This window comes from Pseudopodoces humilis, chromosome 19, assembly GCF_049639895.1.
Source record: "Pseudopodoces humilis isolate 2021_Gansu_Grassland_sample_001 chromosome 19, ASM4963989v1, whole genome shotgun sequence".
Taxonomy (NCBI): Eukaryota; Metazoa; Chordata; class Aves; order Passeriformes; family Paridae; genus Pseudopodoces; species Pseudopodoces humilis.
Genome location: NC_142218.1, coordinates 9,665,928 through 9,687,687, shown reverse-complemented (window position 1 = coordinate 9,687,687; position 21,760 = coordinate 9,665,928). Strand labels below are relative to the sequence as shown.

Genomic DNA, 21,760 nt, shown 5'->3' with positions numbered 1-21,760 from the left:
CTAGCAATGGAGCCACTGCAAAAATATTGATGATTTCTGAGAATCCAATTTCTTCTCAAGGTGATGGACAGTGAGGAATTTGGGTCAACAGACAAAGCTCCAGGATGAGATGTATTGGTTTGTCAAACATTCCCTACTGTGAGTAATTATACACTTTGCACCTTGAGGAAAGACAGAATTACACAGCTCTGTTTTACTTCTGTAAATCAAATGAAAATTTAGAATCAAACCAGAAGTGTTTATAAAACAAAACAGGAAATGGGACAGAACTTATTTCTATAACCATTGAGAAAAAAAGATCAAATTAGTAGAACTCTGTGGACTCCTGTTTCAGAGACACACTCTCAAGACCTATTTCTACAAATTCAGACATCCCTTGACAAGTTACCTGGCTTAGGCCTGACTGGTTTTACTGATTTATTGTCATTGCAAGCCAAATTCCAAGTGGATTTGTTCCTTCCACAGCTTTCTGTGCTGTTTTCTGTGCCAGCAGCATTGCCTGCCTGGCTGTGGCTGCAGTTTGTCCCTTTTGCCCCTGCTTTAGATCCATCCCAGGAAACAACTTCAGGCATCACCCACACATTGTAGCCTAAGGGATGATTCTGCTGAAAGGTGCTCATGAATAACCTCAGTAAAAATGAAATGCCAAAAAAAAAGGGCCCTAAGAGGCTCTCCCAGGCCCCTGAGTAGTTCTGTGTGTGCTTAAAGGAGCACACGTGCTTCATGAAAATCTGCTGCCACCCTCCGCCACAGCGAAAGCCGAGTGTGACTGCTGTTCCAATGTCAGCTAGGCAGGGTTACTGCTTCCCTGCTTCCCTCCTGAAGATCCTTTCTGCTCATGCTGGCTCTTTGTTATTTTGCAAATTAGTAGTTGTTGTTTGAAAAATATTTTTTTTAAATGTCCCCAAGAAGAAAGGTGTGAGCTGGGAAAACCTAATTACAGCCCTGAAAGTGTCAAGGAAGGGAATCCCTTCTGGATCTGTCCTGACCAGCTGGGCTAATGGGACCTTAGTCTGGCTGACACTTAGGCACAATCAGTAAAAATCACCTTCAGTAAAACATGCTCTGATGTTGGCTTGGGCTAGCCAAGGATTCAGGAATTGATCCTTGTGCTCACCTTGAGCTTGTTCGTTATAAATCCACTGGCTCATCTTTATGCCTCTGTGTTACGATGGATTTATTAAACTGAAAAATCAGTAAGATGGCTTTTCCTTCTCCAATCCACTCTGCGCTGGGATATTTTAAAGCACAACAGCAGCAGTAACAAACGCTTCTGTGTGTGCTCAGGGATAATTATTTGCAGTGTTTCCATCTACTTTTTTAAGGTTTGCCATCTGATGCCCACCTAATATGAAGCCTCTCTCCGCTGGGAGAACGAGCACAACTGATCACAAGGGGAAAATTGAGTTTGAGAACATATGTCTGAGCAGAGTGGATCCCCTGTCTGACAGCTGCTGCCCTCAGCCTTGCTGCTTCACCCCTATTTTGATTTAAATTCCCTATTTTGCACCTGTAAGAAGCTGTGCAGGGCACATCTTGAGAGTGAATTTTCCATCAATGTCCTCATTTACTATAATCAAATATACCTTTAAACAAAGGAAAAAGGTAATTAACTGGAAGAGGAAGAGGCAATGCTGCTCTAAAGAGCTTTGTGATAAGACTCTAACAACAAACAGCTTTATCTTTGTGGTTCTACCTCCTTGACAGATTTAACAGGGAGAAAACCATCTGCAAATCAAACTACCTTAACTGATATATTGAAAGATATGAAAAATAAACAATTTCCAAGTTTTGGACAATTCTCTACACAGCTCTGTTAAAGCAAAACTCCCCACAGATTACACACTGAAAAAAAAATGGATTTTGAAAGTATAGCTAAAGCTTACCAATCACATCAGAACTCTTCAGGAGGTCCTCGTAAGTCACAAAGGATATTTTATTCAGAAATACTGAAATGTGCCAAGGCATTGAGATTACTTATTTTGTAGGAGGATTTATGGATCTGAGAGTAATTTGGTGCAGGAAGAGGCTCCAGAAAAATGTCCTTCTGCATGTGCTTCTTACCTGTGTAAGAAAAATCCTGTTAGATTCTATATTTAAGAAGTTTGAAACCCCTCCAGCAAAGGTTAAATGGCTGGGTTTAATGCAAAAGTAGGCAGATGATAATCTTTCACAAATGTTCATGAGGCACACCAAAAATTACAGGATTTGGAATGAAATTTTTGCTTTGTTAAGGGCACTAGCACATGGTGTTCCAAAATAATGACAGAAATAGTTGTAGCCATATTGCTTATCCCAGAAATCCAATGCTTCTAGGGAGGATGCCAAATGCCAGGCGGATTTCTCAGTTGTTGCAAAGTCTTAGGAAATTACTGATCATCTTCTGGGGAGGAAACACTGATCCAGCCAAGGGCTCAGCACCCTTAGGTGACACAGCAACCAGCCAGGTTTTCAAGGAATAAAATCATACACATCTTACACAGCGCAAAATCCGCTTAAACACAAAATAGGATTTAAAGTTGAATGAAAGAAGTGTCAATTTTTCTGAAAAATCTGTTCAGTGACTGAAAAAAAAAAAAAAAAAGAATAAAAACCAGTCAAATTTAATGAGGGAAAAATTAAACTCTGGTCAAGATCCAGGTGGAGGCTGTACATGGCATTATTATAGGCTCCCATATGTTTCCTAGAGGCATTGAACGTGACAAAGGAATTTAGACACAGGGAAATGTAATTATTTGTGATTGAAACAAAATAGCAGCCAGTTTATGCACACACTGCTCCTGTTGCATTAATATTATTGCTCTGTATTGAATTGTTTTCAGATGCCATTGTATTTTCAGAGGTAGAAGTAGGTTTTTTCATATTCTGTTTCACACGTTACTTTTTTTAGCCATCAGAACTTAGTGACATAAAAATTGCTGTCTGAGTTGACACACTTATTCCTTCTTGATGTCTTTAAGTAGGAGCATAATGTGACAGATGAGAGTGCTGAGACTCAGTGTCTCACACTGGCTTAAAAATAAGTTACTCCTGCAAAACTTTGAAAACTGTTCTACAGGGGGAAAATTTTTATACTCTGAAATTTATTTGCTTTTCTTGCTCCCCTCGTTTTTCTATGCCTAGAAACATGTATGAAAACAGGGATTTTGTTGTTCAGGAGCTCATTTCCTCCTGCTGTGCAGCCATCACAGGAAATCATAACCCTTTCAGTAGCAGCTGAAGTCTAGGCAGCAGCAGAGATCAAATAAACACTGAGAGATTAAACAGAGCTGAGGTTTAGGGCTGTGAGGACTTGTGTTTGAGATCAGTTGAGTCCTGTTGATAGGTAATTTTGGCTCAAAATGAGGAAACCAGAGTGAAGCCTGTGTGAAGGCAGGTCCAGCATAGCCAGGACACAGATACAGCAGTGACAACAGGCAGAAGGAATATTTCTGAGGTTCCTGTAGTCTTGATGCAGAGAAGTTATTCCAGCAAGATCTCTTCTCACTCTGGAGCTCTCACAAAAAGCTGTTCCTAGAGAACTTCAACAACATCTAAGCCAGACTGGAGTCACAGAATCCTTTCCATTCCAAGAGGCCAGACTGAACCCCACTGGAGAAGAGGAATCGTAGCCAGGCATCCACACCCAGGATTCACACTTCCAAACTCCCTAAGGCTTCACATCTGAGGTTTTGGGTTTAACTCATTTAAAATGTTTATTTAATGTTAAATTAACCTACTTGGGGTATTAATTACATCAAGTCCAAAACAATGATACGAGTCAGCTCTCTGGGTATGAACAGATATGGAAAGTTCAATTTCAGAAAACTGCATCTGTCCCTTCCTGCTTTTTATTATTTGGATTATTTGCATTAAAATAATGTCTCTGCTTGTGAGTGCTTTCCCCCACTGCTTTATTATTCACACAGAACACTCATTCCTTGCATATGATGTGATCGTTTTTTGCTGTTAAAATACTTTTAATGTCACAAAATGGATTAAATCTTCAAGTGCAGAGTGAGCAATTGGAAAACCCTATCACCTAAGCAACAGCAGTTCTATTTCATGCCTGTGTGTCTAATTACACCTAACAAGGCAAAAAACCCTTATCTCCAAGGGAATGATACATACTTTCTTTCCAAACAATTTTTTTTTTTTTTTTTTTAACATCTTAAATGATGGGCAAAGCTGGTGGGTTCTGCATTTTGTAACCAAGCCAGGCACAGCTATTTGTTAAGCATCAATGCCAGGTTGGTATTTGATATAAAACGCTGCTGTTGTGATGAGGAGGAGCAGTCCGGGGGGGTTGCAGTGCTTGGGACGTCCTTCCACCGTGGCAGCTGCTTGGGCCAGACAAGCGCAGGCCATGAGGGCAAATACTGAACTGGCCAAGACTTCACAGACCGAGAGGGCGAGCACTGGGGTGCCCGAGGCTTTCTGGGCAGCAGGGCCTGCCCTCAGCCCCACTGTGTCCCACTCCAGTGCCAGGGATCCCAAAATGCAGAGCCCTGCGGATTCCGGGCCTGGCAGCGTTCTCCTGCCTCCACGGCCGCCCAAGAGACCCTGAACCACGCCCGCACTCCCAGAGCCCCAGGAGGCATTTCCCGAGGCCTCTAAGACTTTCCCGGCTGTTCCCCAAGCTCTTCCCAGTGGTCCCTAAAGCTCTTCCCAGGAGTCCGGGAGGCGGTTCCCGGGCAGTGCCGCGGCCTCGGCCCGTGCTCAGTTCCCGCCTCCGGCGCTGCGAGCGCGGAGCGGCCCCGTCCAGAGGAGCCCCCCCGAACCTGCGGGGCCCCGCGAGGTTCCCCAGGCCCGGCTGTGCCCGGCTCCCGGCCGGCAGGAGCCGCTGCGGGCGCGGCGCGGCGGGGATGAGCGAGGCGGAGGGCGGCTCGGCCGCCGCCGTGGGGAAAGCGCCCCTGCCCGCCGCCGGGCCCGGGGCGGCCGCGGCGGTCGCTGCCGCTGTTGCAGCCGCGGCGGCGGCGGCGGCGCCCGGCGGGGAGCCCGGCGCGCCGGCGGAGGAGGCGGCGGTGGTGTGGAGCCCGGAGGTGGAGGTTTGCCTGTTCCACGCCATGCTGGGCCACAAGCCCGTAGGTGAGCGCGGGCTGTGGCCTGCGGGAGCGGCGGGGGCCGGGACCGGGAGCGGGGCCGGGAGGGGGATCCCGGGCGGCTCCAGCGGCCCCCGCGCTCTCCCTGCAGCCGGGCCGGGGCCGCGGGGCTGCGGCGGGGCCTGTGGGAGGGAGAGCCGGGCCCGGCCGGGCCTCTGTGTGAGCGGCTGCCCTGCGCTTCCACGGCATCACAGAGCGGCTCACGCCGCAGGCACCGCGGGGCCGTCTGCTTAGGCAGGGTTATTCCAGAGCACATGGCACAGGATTGTGGCCAGGCCGTTCTGGAACATCGCCAGTGAGGGACACTCCACAGTCTCTCTGGGCAGTGTGTTCAGTGCTCGCAGTGAAGTTCTTCCTCGTATTCAGGTGGAGCTTCCTGTGCATCAGTTTGTGCCCATTGCTTTATGTCCTATTGCTCTGCACGAACGAGCGGAGCCTGGATCCATCCTCTTGGCACCCCCCTTGAGATACTCATAAACATTGCTAAGGTCCCCTCTTAGACATCTCTTCTGGAGACTGAACAGGCCCAGGTCCCTCTGCTTTTCATTGTCAGAGAGATGCTCCAGTTCCTTCATCTCTGTTGCCCTCAGTGGACCCAGGAGCTCTGTGTCTCCAGAACTGGACACAGCACTGCCTCTACTTTCCTCGGGATGTTTCTCACAGACCCTCTAAAAGCTCTGGCTGTGTGCTAGAATTACCCACAGGGGCACCCGCAGCTCCCTAGAGAATAGCACCTGCAATGTAGGGTGAAAGATCAGCCTGCCCAGCTACCAGCTGTCTCTAATGTATGGATTCCTTGTAATAACATGGCTTTTTAAATTCATAAATAAATAAATATTTATTTTTATTTTTTTTTTTTGTATCTCTTAATGTCATAAATAAAACTGTTAGCAGCATTAATTGCACTGGGTTCTTCCCCCAGGTGTGAATCGCCATTTCCACATGATTTGTATCCGGGATAAATTCAGCCAGAATATCGGACGGCAGATCTCATCCAAAGTGATCTGGGACCATCTGAGCACCATGTATGATATGCAGGCTCTTGTGAGTATAAAGGGTTGGTGCTGCCACATGGTTTCACAGAGTTCAGAAGTTTGGACACGCCAAAATCACTGGGCCTGTCATATCTTTCATAGTACTTAGAATTAGGTGTCATTCCAGTGAGCTGATGGGGTTTTCCCTGAATAAAAGTAGACTAGATAGGAGATATTAAAACCTCCAGTGGCTTGTGAGGGTTTTTTAGTGTTTTTTTTGATATCTTGTTCTGACTTTGTTTATTAAGTTGCCTAAATGCAGATCCAGAAAATGTTTAGATACATACATAAGTGTCAAGTGAGAAAGTTGCCATGTGTTTACATAAGAATTTGCTGTGTTTGGGTTCCAAAAACCATCTCAAATGATCAAGAGTTGTGATCTCAGGTATCCTGACCTCAGTAATCAGTTTGATACCAGAAGCCTCCTGATTCGCTAACATCTGAAGTGTCTTGTTAAAATTTATTTAGCTCCTAACTGCATGTAAAATGGAACTTGAGATTGCATGTCAAAATTCAAATTAAAGTCTTTACCAGTCACTCACAGAGATCCTTCTTTTCTTTCCAAGCATGAATCTGAGATTCTTCCATTCCCTAATATAGAGAAGAATTTTGCTCTTCCTGATGAAATGATTCAAGAAGTGAGAGAAGGTGAGATCTGATTGAGTCTCTCATTCTTGGTTGCTTTAATCTCATCTCAGAATCTTTAACAAAACTCCCCCAAAAAAGCATGTACTGTCGAATCTAATAAAAATGTGCAGGAGTTTGACGGAAATCTTAGATTGAGCAGTGAGAGCTGGATTTTGAAATTTAGCTGATGTGTGCTATCCAGAGTAGGAACTAGGAAGTTCAAGCACCTGCCAAAGGACTTCTTGGGATATTTTAAACTTCAATGGGGTGCTTCTCAACTACTGGGTACACTAAACTTTACACTAAAAATTCAGTGACGTAAAATCTTAGTACAGATAAGACATTGCAATATATTTTGCCTGTTTAGCAGTTCACTTTGTCGTGTCAATAATAATTTCTTGATGCTGAAATACTGCGGAATGTTGCATGGAATATTGCAAAATGCAAATATGCAGGGGCTACTAATCCAGAAAAAATCCACATGGTTCTTTAAAACCATTTAACCATTGCTAACAATCCTTTCTGTAGGAAAAGTAATGATGGAAGAAGAAGTGAAAGAGGAAATTTTAAAAGAAGAGATGGAAACGCATGCAGGTCCTGAAGAAGGTAATTTTGTAACTCTCTACTGTGTAATAAGAGATTAAAAACCAACTGTAATTAAGAAATTAATGTTACAATGTAAATACAAATGCAGTGTACTTTGTGATTTGTACTCAGACTTGACCTGTGCTCATGCTAAGAACTTGACTAATTTAAGAGTGCACAGAGTAAGCAGCTGCTTATTGAAAAGATTTCTTCTTTGCTCCTAAATCATCTGTACAAAGTTGTATAGCTTTGGAGATTTTTTGCTTTAATATGTACTTGACAAACCCCTGGGAGTCTGAAGGAATCTGAGGATCTCTGGAAGAAAGCTGAGTTTGATTTTTTTGAACTTTAATGCTCTGTGTTGGGAACTTTGTAGTCATGGGGGAAATAGGGCTTAAAAATCAAAAGAGATTGTAAAAATTGTGTGCTGAAATGGGAAGGTGGGCAGAGTGTTTATTTTATTCTCATTATCTTGCTGCTTTTAAATAAAAGGCTTGTTTTCCTAACACTTTGCTGTAGAACAAGTCAAATGTGAACAGTAGAGATCCTGCTATTTATCTTAACAGACCAAGCCAACTGCTAACTATATAATTTCATCATATTTATATCACTGAATAAGTGGTGTTTAAAGACTGTAATAAAAGATCTAAAATGTATTTTAAGATATATTAAATTTTTGAATGTTCAGTTTTAAAATTATCTATGGTACCAAATGTAATGACTGCTGCTGATTATAAATTCCATAGATTGGTCCTATGTTTCTGTAAGTGTTCCTTTTAAGTATTTTAATATTAAGTGCTGTTTAATTCCACTTAATGAGTTTGATTTTTAGCCTGTCACAATATATGCCTGTCTTTAAAGCAAATAATAAAAGCAAGATGTGCCTTTCTCAGAGGTTTTTCCTTTAGAACTGAAAGTAAGACTTAAATGATGGACAAGTATGCTGAGAGTCGATTGTTTTGAGAAGTTTTATGGAATATAAAGAAGTTTGATATCACTCTTGTTTGCCTATGTGTATGACTCTGATCTGGAATCATTACTTTGGTCCTGTTTCAGTTTTTGCGCCCTCTGGAAGTTTAGGAAAAACAACTGAAAAGCCAAGCAGCAAAGAGAAAGAGAAAACTTCATCAGATCCTGGATCCAAAGAAGGATCTGATAAGAGGAAGCGCAACAGAGTCACCGAGAAGGTTCTAAATGCCAACAGCAACCCCTCGAGTCCCAGCGCCGCCAAACGACGCAGGACGTAGAGCTGAGGAGCAGTGACAAACTCTGGGATGGGAGGAGGGAGCAGGAAAAACAAGGAGCAGCACAAAGTCGCTACATAAACTTTTGGCCAGTACTTGAGGAATCCGCACATTGGCATCCTGGGGTGTTCTCTGGGCAGCAGGGAGGAGCTGCCTTCCCGGGGTGTGGGGACAGAGCTGGCACAGGGGAGGGGGACAGCACCAGGGCTGCATTTCAAACCAGCAACACACTCGGTGTCAGCACAGCTCATGGAGAGTGCCCCATGGGGCACAGGGCCTCGGACCATCAAAAGCAGAGGTGATTTCTCTAACTGTGGGATTGCTTTTTCTGCTTTTGCTGCCTGTGAGCATTACAGGCCGTCTGTGGGTAATGTTTGGCCCTTTCCCTTCCATTTGTATCAAATGCCTCAATTTGTTGGTTCAGTAAAACTAAAATTCTTTAAAATGCAGATGCATTTTATGTATTCTGTCACTGTCTTTGCTGGAGGAACCTCATTTCACCCTTTTTGATGTAAGATTTTTCAGCCATAAGTGAAGTGAAAATTATAATGCCCCTAGCCCAAATAATTATTACGTGTCCTAAATAAAATATCTGGTGATGACACATGGTTTTATAAGGGATCAGCTGAGCTGTGCATGAACGTGGAGGTGTTGCTTCATCCATTTGTAATACAGTAGTGTATGACAGTGGGGTTTGTACTTAATTATTTATTTTTCTAAAGCAGTTTTAGTAGATGTGAATGGAATTGGTTTTCCAAAATGTTCGTTTTGTTCTACAACTGAAGAATCTTGCTGATATTGTAATGCTTATCTTTTATATGCTAGAACATTGAGATTTGATGAATTTATTATTTTTGTGTTGTCAAAAGATGGATTGCAGACAATGAACACCTGTTAAATGGTGAATGAAGCAGGCTGAAAGGGCACTAAATTTGTTTCACTATATTAACTATCAGTTAATAAAAAGAAGAATTACTTCTTGATCTCTCAGTATTGCCTTCAAGGTGAGGCACTAGGAGTCTTTTTTTGGTTTTATTCTTAGGTACATAGTCAAGTTCTTGTCTGCCTAATTTGGTTCTCTTGTTTTATATAAAGAATAAATTTGACTTGTTTTTATTTTACTAAAATGGCAGTTGTTGTGTGACTTGATTAAAATCTGGCCCAACTTTGAAAGTAATTTCGCATTAAAGTGTTGGTTACTTCACGATCTACATAGATTTTGGTCATAAAGTGCAGATTTTGTAACTCTCAGGTCTCATGTCCCTATGGGCAAATCCTTCTCATCCATGGGATTTTAATCAAAATTTTTTGCTCTGCCAATGAAATGTTTATATAGCTTGAAGTAGAGATATGTCGACAATGGTGTGTACTGGTGCAACCAACTCGGCACCAACCTCGTAGCAAGGAAAGTCCACTTGGGGACTTCACAGTCAATCCAGCCACGCAGATTTAGGAATTGTCTGGATGTGAACTTGCTTATTGGCAAATGTAAACGCTTTAATTCCCCCCGGTGCAGCCGCTCCTTGGCCCGCTTCGCTTTCAGAGTGCTGGGTCTTTGGGAATGCCGTTCCCGGGTCCCCTGTGCTGTCCGGGGCCGGGAGTGCCGCTCCCGGGTCCCCTGTGCTGTCCGGGGCCGGGAGTGCCGCTCCCGGGTCCCCTGTGCTGTCCGGGGCCGGGAATGCCGCTCCCGGGTCCCCTTTGCTGTCCGGGGCCGGGAGTGCCGCTCCCGGGTCCCCTGTGCTGTCCGGGGCCGGGAATGCCGCTCCCGGGTCCCCTTTGCTGTCCGGGGCCGGGAATGCCGCTCCCGGGTCCCCTTTGCTGTCCGGGGCCCGCTCGCTCCGCTCGGCGCGGGGTCCGCGGGCGGTGCCGGATCCGGGGGCGCGGTGCGGGCGGGCGCAGGCCCCGCGCGGGCGGCGGCCAATGGGGAGCGGCGGCGCAGGAAAGGGGCCGGGCCCGGCCGCGCTTCCGTCCCCCGGTCCCCCCCACACGTGCCCGGGCTTTGTGCGCGCGGGCGGGCGGGCGGTCCCGCCGCCACATCCCGGTCCCTTTCGCTTTCCCTTTCTCTTCACTCTCCCATGGCGGCCTGGTTCGCCCTCAGGGCGGAGGAGGACGAGGCGGAGGACGAGGCGAACCTCTGGAAATACGACTCCACCTGGGAGGGGGAGGAGGAGGACGACGAGGAGGAGGATGGCGGCGGAGGCGAGCCGGAGGGAGCGGCGGCGGAGGAGCGGGAGGATGCGGGGGAGCAGCTGGGGCAGGGCCGGGCGCGGGGCTGCCGGTACAGCCAGGTGCGTGTGGGGGACACGGGGACAGAGCAGAGCCTGCGGGGCGGGACGGCCTGAGGGGACCCCTTCCAGCCCTTCCTGGCCGGAGCCCCTTGCCGAGCCTTCCCTCCCCGTTCTCCCGTGCAGAGCCGCTGCTCGGCGGCGGAACCGCCGGCTCGGTGCCGGGGGAGGCACCGCGGCCCTCGGGGGATCCTCGGCACGGAATTTGCCCTCATTTAAAGGAAGCAAATCCCCCTGGAGGAGGGGGGCTTAAAGGGGTGCTGTCACTTCGTGACTCCTCAAGATCCATTACATTGCCATGAGCTGGGTTTTAATTTGTTTTTCCCCACCATTCTCTATGATGTGGGTACTTTATCCCATAAATACAGGTTCTGTGTTGTGTGTGGCACCTGCCTGTTGGCCATTGCTGATGGCTACTGGATTTGATGTTCTTTTAAGTTTTTGGTTGGTATCCTCAGCTTTGTATGGTGGCCTTCCCTAGTCTCTTTCATGCCATCCCTAAAAATCCATTACATAACCTCTGCTCAATGTTAAAAATGAGCTGTAACTCTTTATTTCTTGTAGACATGTTTTATTTCTTAGGGAGTATGTGTAGAGCAACTTTAAAAACCAAAAAATAGTGTGTTTTAAAAACTAAGGATACATGTGCAATTTTGAGCAAGGTGCTGCAAAACACGAGCATTTGTGTCTGGTGCCTTAAAATAATACTTATTTGAAATAAAAGGAATTTGTTAGCTTTATCTGAGGTTTCTGTTTATAGCATCAGTGTTTTTCAGTTTGACATTGGGTGTCAATAGTTTCCTCTCCAGCACTGCTTTGGTAAATACAACTTTTTCCATTTCAGTACTTCCTGTGTCAGATAAAACACACTACAGTCCTTTAACTCCTCCTCTTTCTAGGAAAAGGAAACCACTCCTGCACTTTGAGCTTCGTTTCAGCAGCTCATCCTTATCTTTAGACTACAAATAGGCAGATAAAGTTTTCTAATGAATATCTTTATAAAAGAGCTTAATATTAAACTTTCTTTTTTGCTTAATAAGCATTAAAATACAGCAAAAAACACTTTTGAAGGAAGAATGTGTGCGTATAGATCTGGGAAAGGCCAAAGGTATTTTGGATGGAATAGCTGTAATTCTGAAGTGAAGAGGCAGAGATTTCCTTTGAAGTTTTTTGCACTGTTTGAGTGCACCCTATCAACTTTTCTTTTGTACATGGCTGGAGTTCACAAGCTTTGATAACTCCAGAACACTCCCATTATTCTGTTTGAATGTGTTTGTTCTTCAGGTTCTTTTTTTTTCCCTTAGAGCAGCTCTGGATGGTGACAACGGTAAAAACAAGGACCATTTTTTCACTCAAGTGAGTGGACTTCGCCAACTTTGCCTTACAAAGGAGGATGTTGTTGTCTCTGAGACTTACTGCCCCTGGAATACTATTCATTTTTAAGTAGGAGCTCTTCCTTCAGTGATGAATGTGTAGTCACCTCTGTCTGACAGTGCCCAAAAAATTGTAAGGGCACTGGAATGAATGCACAAAGAAGCAGCAGTAAATCTTCTCCTAGCCATTTATGCCTTTGCAGCCAAAGGCATGGATCAATTTCCCAAACTTGTTTGTACTTCTGCTTGTTTTACACTAATTCTCATTCTTCTCCCTTCAGCCTGGATGGTTTTCTTTATGCCTGAAGCAGCTAATATCTTTCTTTGATCCTGAGGTTAGAGTTTTTTATTGTTATTTTCACTATGCACTTTCAAAACAAACTTAAAATTCTGCTTCTGTCTGCATTTCACTCTTGTCTCTGTTCACAGCCTGAAGTTCCTGCAGGTGTGTCTTTCCAGCTTTTTTGCATCTCAGTGCCTTCAGCTTCTACAAGTGAGCTTTGAAAACTTCGGGGGTTGTGTTGATTTTAAGAAGTTCTCTCTGAGACTGCTGTAACACCTGGAGTTCATGATCAGCTGTTTTAATAAAAAACCCCAAGGTCCTGCCTTCTCCTAAATCTTCATTGACAAAGGGTTTCAATCACTCTTCTGGACTCTTGTCTTTCTTATTCCTGTGCCTTGTTCACAATCTACATCCCTTTTGGTTACAGCAGCTTTCCAGCTGATTTCTCACCAGATCCTCTTTCTGTCACCTTTTCCTGGCTACGTCCTCTGCTTCCCTTGCTCTTCCCACAGCAGCGCATGTTCTGCCTGGTGTGATGCAGGTTGGAGCGTGAAACCCACTTAGTTTTGCTGTGAGACAAAAAGGTGTTTGATTTCTACAGGGAAGTTTCAGCCTTTCTGTTTGGTTTGCTTTCTCACCTGGAAGGAAAGGCCTTAAGCTGGAAGTTTGTAGAGACCCAGAAACAGCACCTGCTTGGAGGAGTGAAGCTGAGTTTCGCTCTCTTTGCTTCCTCATCTTACTCTCTTGATTGCCATGCTCCAGACTGCCTTTTCCCTGGATCTGGTTTCCTTCTGGACAAGCCTTTTACAGCCCCTCACACCATGGCATTGCATCTGTCTCTGTATCTGCACTGACTCTTCAGCAGTCCAGTTCTCTTCCTAAGTGGGACCCAGTCTGCTGTTGTCCTGTCCTACCTGACTGTGTTCAAGGATGTCGCTTTAGAATCTTAGATGTAAAGAATTTATGGGATTATTTGATAATTGGGGACAAAATTTTCATTAATGCCACATAACTGTCATCAGGGCAACTGAATGGGTGACTTCATTACAGCAAGGTGTTAGAAATGTAGACCAATTCCTGCCTTAATAATTAGTGAACTAGTGACCAGTGTTTGTTAGAAAGTGGTTTTATTTCTCTTTGTGCACGTGGTGTTTACAAATATCAAATGAGGTTAGGAAGTAACTTGGGGGAGTTTTTGCTGCTTCTTTCTTCTAATTTTCTTTTAATGCTTGTTTTGCAAGACTCTGCATATCTTACCCCCATTCCCAGCTTCCCTGTTCTCTCTGTGAGCTGGCATTGAACCCTCTGGCTGTGCTGTGCGTTGGATGCCCTTTGTTCATGAGCAGTCTTGTTTCTTTTGGTGGTTCTCAATTCACAGAACACTGTAAAATGCTGTCATGGTTTGAGGTAAGATAGTTCAGCAGTCAGCAAGATTAAACCTGTCAGTGTTGCTTGCAAAGTGTAACAAAATCCCTTATCGTTGAGGTAATCCAATGGATAAATGAATTTGTATATATTTCAGTTAAAATGCACTTTAAACTAAGTCATATTTGCAACCTCTATTTCCATGAAGTTCAGAGAAGGAAATTAAGCTGTTCTTTGTGAATTCAGTCTAAATGTGACACTTGGAATGAATCTACCACATCTGTGATGAGAACCTGGTGCCTATTCATGTGGCAACACAGGTTTTTCTCTGTAGCAATTTGAATTATGCATAAAATACAGTGAATTCAGCTGTAACTAGGTAAATCTGTCACTTGGCAACTAATAGGGATCCTGTGAGTCACTGCTGTGGGCATTCTCATTTTGTATCTATTTTTTGTTTTCTTAGTGAAGTTTGATTTCAGAATGTTCCAACTAAATGCTTTTTATTTGCAGGATCAAAGCTCAAATTCCTCACTGCTGTCTTGGAGGGGTTTTCAGGTAGGCTTGACATAAAGTGTGGTTATATGGAAAGTTGAGTAATAATGAAGATTATTATTAGAAGTCCATGTGGCTCAGTTGCTCTCCACTGTCTAAATCAGCAAGGCTAATCTTGAACATAAAGCAAAGATGAAGTAAACTTTTATTTCAGCAAGGTCTGCAGGGAATGAGAATCTTGAATTCAAGGGATATTTCTACATCTTAAATTCTGCAATTTTAAAGTCTAGCCTCTGTCTTCACTAAGGTTTATAGCAACTCAGAGACATGTCTTGTTTTAAAACCTTTGAGTTAAGGAAAAACAATTACATTTTCACATTTGAGATCTCCAGGTCATTCTGATCTTTTCCACTGGCAAACCCAAGTGGGATAAAAGATATACATAAAACATAAAAGCCTTGATTAATAATGTGAGAAGGAAAAATAAGTATTTTGGTTACAGGAGATAGTGATATCTTCTCTTGGTTTAAAGTTGTCATCAGGAGTGCAGAGAAATGACTGCAGCCGCAGTCTGGCTGGTTTGGGGAATGTGGAGTGCAGGGCACATGCAGGGGGAACCTGTGGGAGGTGCTGAATTCAGTCAGGGCATTATTTTATTTCACTTTATCTTATTTTGCAGAAGGTGATTTTATTCTGAATCTCTGCTCTGTCTCTTCTCTTCAGTGCAGTGGGAGGCGCAACTGGACTGCGGCCAGGGACCTGCAGAGATACAGAAACCATTACCCAGTAGGTGCTCCTGGGGCTTCTCCTCACCCCTTCCTGCCTTCAGGAACACTTCCCAGATTTGGGAGGTGCCTTTGCATTTACAGGATCAGCACCTTCCAAGGACTCAATTGTGAGGGGGAAGGGATGATATGCATGTGGGTGCATCAGAAACAAGGTGCTACTTCCTAAAGCACATTTTGAGGATTTAGCTTGAAATGTGTAGGGACTGTGAGGAAAATCAAGGAGAAGTGTTGGAGTGATTACTGCCTGTTAAAAGATTGCTGCTTGTTCATTTCTTGTTCTTGTCTCCAGGATTTGAAAGAACCAGAGTATGAGGAGGAAGAAGAGATGTGGAACTTAAGCTTTTATAAAAATGAGGTGGCTTTTCTGCCTCACGGTGAGTACATTGTGTGGTGGCTGTTTGATGCCATCTGCTGCAGCTGGTTGATGAAAGAGTAGTTTCATACGTGTAGAACAATAAAAATACTAAACCAAACTACCAACCAAAACCATCACCCAAACCAAACAAAAGCTCACCTAGAATGTCCATTATAAAACTTTCCTTAATACTCTAGTGGTAGAAAACAAAGGTATTTTTCTGGCTGGTTGTCATATTGGAGAGGCTAGTGCCTGTGTATACATATCTGAGTCTGGGTAGTGAGCTGTGTGAAGTGGCTGACTGGATAACTTTAATTTTAATTTGGTATTACTTCTTGCCTGACATTTTTCCTTTTCCTTGCAGGTGTGTTTATTGAAACTCTGCTTTCATGTTGGGGGGACAAGTATGAAACACTGGAAGAAAACCATTCTTACATACAGTGGTAAATTGTCTGCATGAACACAGTGCCTCTCTAATTGTGCTTCCTTTAAGTGTCAGGTGGATCTGTGTTCCTGATTTCATCTTCACACAAGACCCAGAATTACTTTAAGTTGCATTCCTGAGGTAGCAAAGCGCTGGAACTCCTGAAAACACAGGTTTCCAGTGCAGCTGTGGCAATATATCTCAGTAGTTCGTGGTCTTCGTGCCCAAAGTTAGGGCAAAGAGAAAGATCCACAAAAAGCTTTTTGTTTTTGGTGTAGACAATATTTTTATGGGAGGGATTTACTAGAAAACTACTTCTGTGTCCATAAGGATGGGAGTTCTCGAAGAGATGCCTGTGATCTCACAGATTTTGGAATCTTTTTTGGTTTTAGCAAGTTGGGTACCTGGGTTGGATGTCATCTTTGCTCAACTGGCCTGAAAATTTCTTTCCCATCAGGCTGTTCCCTTTGCGTGAACATGGGATGAACTGGCGTGCCAGGCCACTCACCTGTCAGGAAATCAAGGTATTTTTTTTAAACTTTTGTCTCTTTTCTTTGAGATCTGAAGTGTGTTAGGATTTCCCCTAAATACCTTATATTTGAAGTCTAGTGGTTTTTTCCATTGTTTCCTTGGGTTTTAGTGTGCACAGAGCTCACAGTGAAGCATTTGCCTGTCTTGTGTCAGCAAATGAAATGCTTAGTGATACAATCAACCCTTGTTTAGAATTCAGGTGCCACTTAATCTGGTGCAGGTAATTAGGGAGTTGCCCCTTTTAATAATTGTTTTGTCTTGTTTTCAGGCCTTTAGGAAGTCCAAAGAAGTTATGGACAGGTTTATCCGTGCTTACAAGCTCATGCTGGGATTTTATGGAATCAATATGGTCAACGAAGAAACTGGAGAGCTTGAGAGAGCAGAGAATTGGCGTGAACGATTTGAAAACTTGAACAGGTGAATGTGTTGATGCTGTTGAGCAATTACTGCAGCCAGGCACTTCTTTAAGGGGAAAATGTCAATCTCTAGGAAATCCTCAGCCATTGAGGAATGGAGACTTTTGTTAATAAATGTTATCTAGTGAAAGTATTTTTAACTTTTGTTTTGTAGCTTAACAGAATAAAAGTCTTTCCATATGGTTCCCTGATTGTTTGTGAAGCACCCCTAATGTGTGTAAAATGCTTTGAGTCCTTGTTTGAAAAGTGCTCTGAAAATGGTTTGTCTTTATATTATTGCAGGTTTTGTGGAATAAGTAACAACCTCCCTGGTGGTATTAACCTCTTGAAAGGAGGGACATAATCACAAAAAGAAAAAAACAACCTGAAATCTGTGAACTATTATAAAGGAAAAACCAGCTGTGTCTAACTTAAATCCTGAGGTTTTGGCAGCATCTTTTCATGCCTGTGTTCTAAACACTACAGGCTTACCCCTCTAGGGTCTCTGTCAGGGGCAGAACTTTTGTGTCTGCCCCAGTATGGTGGCTCTTACCTACTGGTGGTTGATTCAGAAAACCAAAACCTTTCCAAGCAGCTGAGATGATGAATCCTATCAGCCCAGGGAGGGTTAGGAAGGAGCTGCTGAAGGCAGACAGCAGCAGTGGGTGCTTTAAAAGTAAGCCCACCTGTGCTCCCATTTCCACTGTCAAATAGTCTTTAATGGCTCACAGTCAGTAAATGCTAAAACATTTTGTAGATGCCCCAGAGGTTCACAGTGACTTGTATGACTTTCCCTTGACAGCTTTGTTTACCTGTTTCCTTCAGGTTCAGCCACAACAATTTGAGGATTACTCGCATCCTGAAGTGCCTGGGGGAAATGGGATATGAAGACTATCAAGTGCACTTGGTGAAGTTTTTCCTCACAGAAACTCTTGTCGAGGAGACATTACCAAACGTCAAGAGAAGTGCCTTGGATTACTTCTTGTTCACTGTCAGAAACAAAGAGAAGAGGAGAGAACTTGTCCACTATGCTTGGCAACACTTCAAACCTCAGAGCAGCTTTGTGTGGGGGCCTCGTGACAAACTCCAGAAGTACAGACCCCGCTCTGCCAAGCCACAGCGGCACCAAAGGCCCGAGGATAAACAGGACACTCTGTGTCAAAAGGGTGATTCTGTGGAGAAGGATCAGAACCAGTCTCCAGAGGTGGAACAGAAAGCTGGAGATGCTGCAAAGTTGCAGCCTGAAATGAGTGATGAACACGTAAAGAAGATAAGCAAATATGTTTTGAAGGTAGGAGATGATGAAGAGAAGAAAGCAGCTTTATTTGCCCAGCTGGAGGAAAAGGATTTAAAAAGTGAAGCTGAAGAAGTGCATGGTACAGCAGAGAATGACTGCACAAAGGAGAGCAAGAAGAGAAAGCTGAATGCAAATTTGGCAGATGCTAAAGGAGATGGATCATTGAAAACCTCTGCTGATATTGAAAACATTTCCCATAATCTGGGAGAGTGTGCAATTGATGCAGAGATCCCCTCCTCAGACCCAGTCTCCCAGGCAGAAGAGAAGCAGGAAGCACTGAAGGAAGAAGATTCAAGCACCAAAGAGCTGGCGGCGCCAGAGGCCACGGATGCAGCTGTGAAACGCAGGAAAGTTGATAAAAAAACATTGAGAAACAAACCAGTCAGCTTGGCCATAAACCTGAGCATGGAGCCCTCAGCCTCTGATGCCAAGGCAAATCCTGCTGCAAACGGTGAGGCTGGAGAAGAAAATGCCAGTGAGAAAAATGCAGATGTGGAAGTGCCAAGTGAGAAGGGGGGTGGGGATGGTGGTGCAGGTGATGGGGCTGTGAGATCCCCGGCTGATGCCAGGCCCCCCAGGACTGGCTGCACTGCTCCAAGCAAGGATGGCTGGAAGTCGAGTGGAGCTCAAGACTCAGCAGGGGGTGATCAGCACCACTGCAACAGCAAACTCCAGGGCGGTGAAAGTGAACTAGATGGGCTAGAACAGCAGGAAAAGGCAGGTGAAAAAGGACAAGCAGAGGACACAGACAAGAAGCAAGCTCCAGAGAGTCATGAGCAGAGCACCACACTCACTTGTCCCGAAGAAAGCAGTGCTGAGGTCCCACCAGGAAAAGGTGAAGGCTCTGAGGATGCAGCAGAGCATAGTGAAGAGCAGGGAGCAGCACAGTGAGAGCAGCACAGCGAGCGCCCGAGCCAGCAGAGATGGCACTGCCCTGTGTGCTGGGAGCCAGCTTTGGTGGCTTGGAGAACTGAATAAACTTCCTGTGGGATGATCCAGCTCGCCCCTATCTTGCTTTCACTCTTCCATGTTTTTTTAATCATCTCTAGTAAACTCACTGAGATCCAGCTCTTGGTTACCCTAAAGAGGAAAACTCTTCATTTGCTCATCTTCGTGGACAGGCCATGTCCTGTTCCTGGGTTTTATCTGATGTTCAGGGCTATCTTGGAGCAACGGGGATTTTTGCACTTTGCTTTGATTCTGGTAATGTCCCTGCTGAAAGAGAAGAGGAAAACTGATCTGTCTCCTTGTTTGAATTACTTAACTTTTATTAAAGACACAATTTTTAATGTAAGACAGCATGACCTACTTTGCCAGGCCTTTCTACTTCTGTGTAACTTCTGTTTGTTATTGTGAAAGGCTGTACCTTACCAGGAGATTTTCCTGGCAAAAGTGCTATTTCTCTAAAAGAGATGAGTACATGGATTTCACTTGATGTCAGTATAGATGTCTCTCCTCCTGTAAGGAATGTAGGTTTGGCTTTAGACTGGGATAAAAAACTGAAGCCAAAATGTGTCTCTGACCAGCATGAACCTTTGTGTAGAGATTCTGTTCTCTGAGGTGCAAAGTGCTGAGTAATTATTTCTCTTTATCCCCACAGAGGTTGCTTTGTAGTTCTTGTTAGAGTTAAGACTACAAGTTGCCCACTGGTTTCTAAGAGAAAAAGCTCCAGGTTTTGCATAAAACTCTTCAGAGTGCTCTTCCCCAGATTTTCCCACCACTTTTAGACCCTTTATAGTCTTCCACAGATTTTTATGTCCATGACTGTTTCAAAGGCCCTCATCTTTCAGTTGGCAAAGCAGCACAAATATTTCCCAGTGCATTTTTTTCAGCTTTTGCTGGTAATTTGCAGTGGCCTGGGGAGGCTCTTTCCTGCAGGCCCATGGCATGATGTTTGATGTGTCAGATCCAACCTTTTTCCTACTTAGGGCAGGGTTGCTTTGCCTTTAATGCCAGACAGCCAGGGCATGTTCCAGTGCAGCATGTCTGGAAACCACTGGGCTTTGTGGGGCAGTTAATTGAAACGTTAATTGGAGAGGCTATGCTTGTCTGGTTCGTTTATTTCCAGCCCTCAAGAATTTACTTGCAGACCTTGCCAGCTCTTTGCCTGCCTCAGTGTTCCTGACCTCCCTGTCAGCTGTTCTGCCACACTTACACAATATTCCACCGAGTCTGAAGGAGCATTAAAACAGTTTAGCACCTTCACTCCTACAAATTTACAACAGAGGATCTGTTTCATGAAGCAGAGAAAATTGTTTCCAAAAGCCCAAAGGTCTGAACTTGCTGTTTGCTCAGGTTGTTTGGGTTGGTTTTGAGGTTCTTTGGTGCTGTTTGGTTTCTGTTGGAGATGGTCAGAGAGCAGATACAGCAGCTTGTGCAATGTCAGTGTTTTTCCTCTCTGCTGCAGCTCTTAAGAAGCTTTATCTTTCAAGGAATTTGAGGGGTGATTTGTCTTCCCAGGCTGTAGATTCTGATCCAGCATGCCACATATGTGTGTGGAAATAAAAGTCTGCAAGCTTAACATCAGATGTTCAGGGTCACATACGTACTAAAAAAAGGCTTTAATGTTTTTTAAATACTTCTTTCTTCTTGAGAACAGATGGAGTTAAATAGCCAATAAGAATACACTTAACTACAGATATAAATACTTGAAGATGATGAGTGATAATTCTTTCCTAACGGATTCCTAAGAATTGTTAATTGTGACTTTTGTACAGATTTATAGTAATTTTCTTATTTAATGAAGTTTTCATTGTGAATATGTGCTCAGTTGGGGCATAGATCCTATATCTTGCTATGGTGAGGTTTGGTTTTGTGTTTAATGGGATTTCACTGTGAGCCCCAGCCTGGAGTGAGTGCTCAGACCAGCCCCTTCCCTCCTACCAGGTTTAGTTTTGGCTGTGGGTGTGTGTGGTGAGTTCACAAAGTGTTTCCCAGCACTCAGAGCTGTATCACAGAGTCTGTTATGTTAATTCCCCTATTAAAGCATGACTTTAATGCATACCAGTTTCCACTTACATTTTTTCATCTTTGAGAATATGACCATGTATTTACCCTCCTTCCTGCAGCCATGAGCTGTTGCTTGGTGCCCTCCAGTGAGTGGGTGCTCTGCTGGGTTCCCCGTGGCACACATCTGCTGCTGCTTCCATGTGGAGGTGATGCCCAGTCTTCCTCACCTCTAAAACTTGCCCAGTGAATGTTTTTGGGGAAAAGACACCCCTGCCCCCCCATGCTGCCTGTTTAGTGATGTGCTTGGAAATTCATAGAATCACAGAATGGTTTGGGTTGGAAGGGACCTGAGTTTATCTTGGTCCAACCTCCCTGCCAATGGCAGGGACACCTTACCTGGACCAGGTTGCTCAAAGCCACATGCAGCCTGGCTTTGAACACTTTGAGGGACAGGATCTCTGGATGTTTCAGAATATTTGGTATTGCTTTTGCAGCTCTTCTCCCACAGGTGGTGTGGTGCTCTGCAGAGCAAACCGGGACTCTGAGCATGCCCTGGGGCTCCAGGCAGGAGGGCACCTGCCCAGCCTGGCTGTGGGAGCTTCAGTTCAGGGTTTTTTCCCCTCAGGACACAAGAACAGGGGTGTCTATG

General features: G+C 44.5%; 2 protein-coding genes across 5 annotated transcripts; both read left to right on the top strand.

Annotated features, from left to right (window-relative positions):
* Positions 1 to 4,844: 4,844 nt before the first annotated feature.
* On the top strand, positions 4,845 to 9,748 carry MRGBP (MRG domain binding protein). Its single transcript, XM_005524810.3, has 5 exons — positions 4,845 to 5,067; positions 6,004 to 6,125; positions 6,682 to 6,763; positions 7,271 to 7,348; positions 8,384 to 9,748. Exons 1-5 carry the CDS (start codon positions 4,845 to 4,847, stop codon positions 8,572 to 8,574), a joined length of 696 nt encoding a protein of 231 aa, XP_005524867.2. The 3' UTR covers positions 8,575 to 9,748.
* An 819-nt stretch (positions 9,749 to 10,567) lies between these two features.
* On the top strand, positions 10,568 to 21,163 carry OGFR (opioid growth factor receptor). 4 transcript variants are annotated; one of them, XM_005524949.3, is made up of 9 exons: positions 10,568 to 10,859; positions 12,511 to 12,564; positions 14,391 to 14,435; positions 15,096 to 15,158; positions 15,450 to 15,534; positions 15,880 to 15,958; positions 16,397 to 16,463; positions 16,739 to 16,887; positions 17,691 to 21,163. In XM_005524949.3, exons 1-9 carry the CDS (start codon positions 10,647 to 10,649, stop codon positions 19,051 to 19,053), a joined length of 2,118 nt encoding a protein of 705 aa, XP_005525006.2. In that variant the 5' UTR covers positions 10,568 to 10,646; the 3' UTR covers positions 19,054 to 21,163. The 4 variants fall into 4 exon arrangements, with proteins under 4 accessions (XP_005525006.2, XP_014109714.2, XP_087920778.1 ...); XM_088064652.1 differs by lacking the exon at positions 12,511 to 12,564 and adding an exon at positions 12,161 to 12,212 and having other exon boundaries at positions 10,687 to 10,859; XM_014254239.2 differs by lacking the exon at positions 12,511 to 12,564 and having other exon boundaries at positions 10,569 to 10,859.
* The last annotated feature ends 597 nt before the right edge of the window (positions 21,164 to 21,760 follow it).

Excerpts from the sequence above, each read along its gene's own strand:
- OGFR (XM_005524949.3), top strand. The coding sequence starts at position 10,647 with ATGGCGGCCTGGTTCGCCCTCAGGGCGGAGGAGGACGAGGCGGAGGAC. Across the intron at positions 15,159-15,449 it reads GATACAGAAACCATTACCCA|GATTTGAAAGAACCAGAGTA; the intron begins GTAGGTGCTCCT and ends TCTTGTCTCCAG. Across the intron at positions 15,535-15,879 it reads GGTGGCTTTTCTGCCTCACG|GTGTGTTTATTGAAACTCTG; the intron begins GTGAGTACATTG and ends TTTTCCTTGCAG.
- MRGBP (XM_005524810.3), top strand. The coding sequence starts at position 4,845 with ATGAGCGAGGCGGAGGGCGGCTCGGCCGCCGCCGTGGGGAAAGCGCCC. Across the intron at positions 6,126-6,681 it reads TGTATGATATGCAGGCTCTT|CATGAATCTGAGATTCTTCC; the intron begins GTGAGTATAAAG and ends TTTCTTTCCAAG. Across the intron at positions 7,349-8,383 it reads GCATGCAGGTCCTGAAGAAG|TTTTTGCGCCCTCTGGAAGT; the intron begins GTAATTTTGTAA and ends GTCCTGTTTCAG.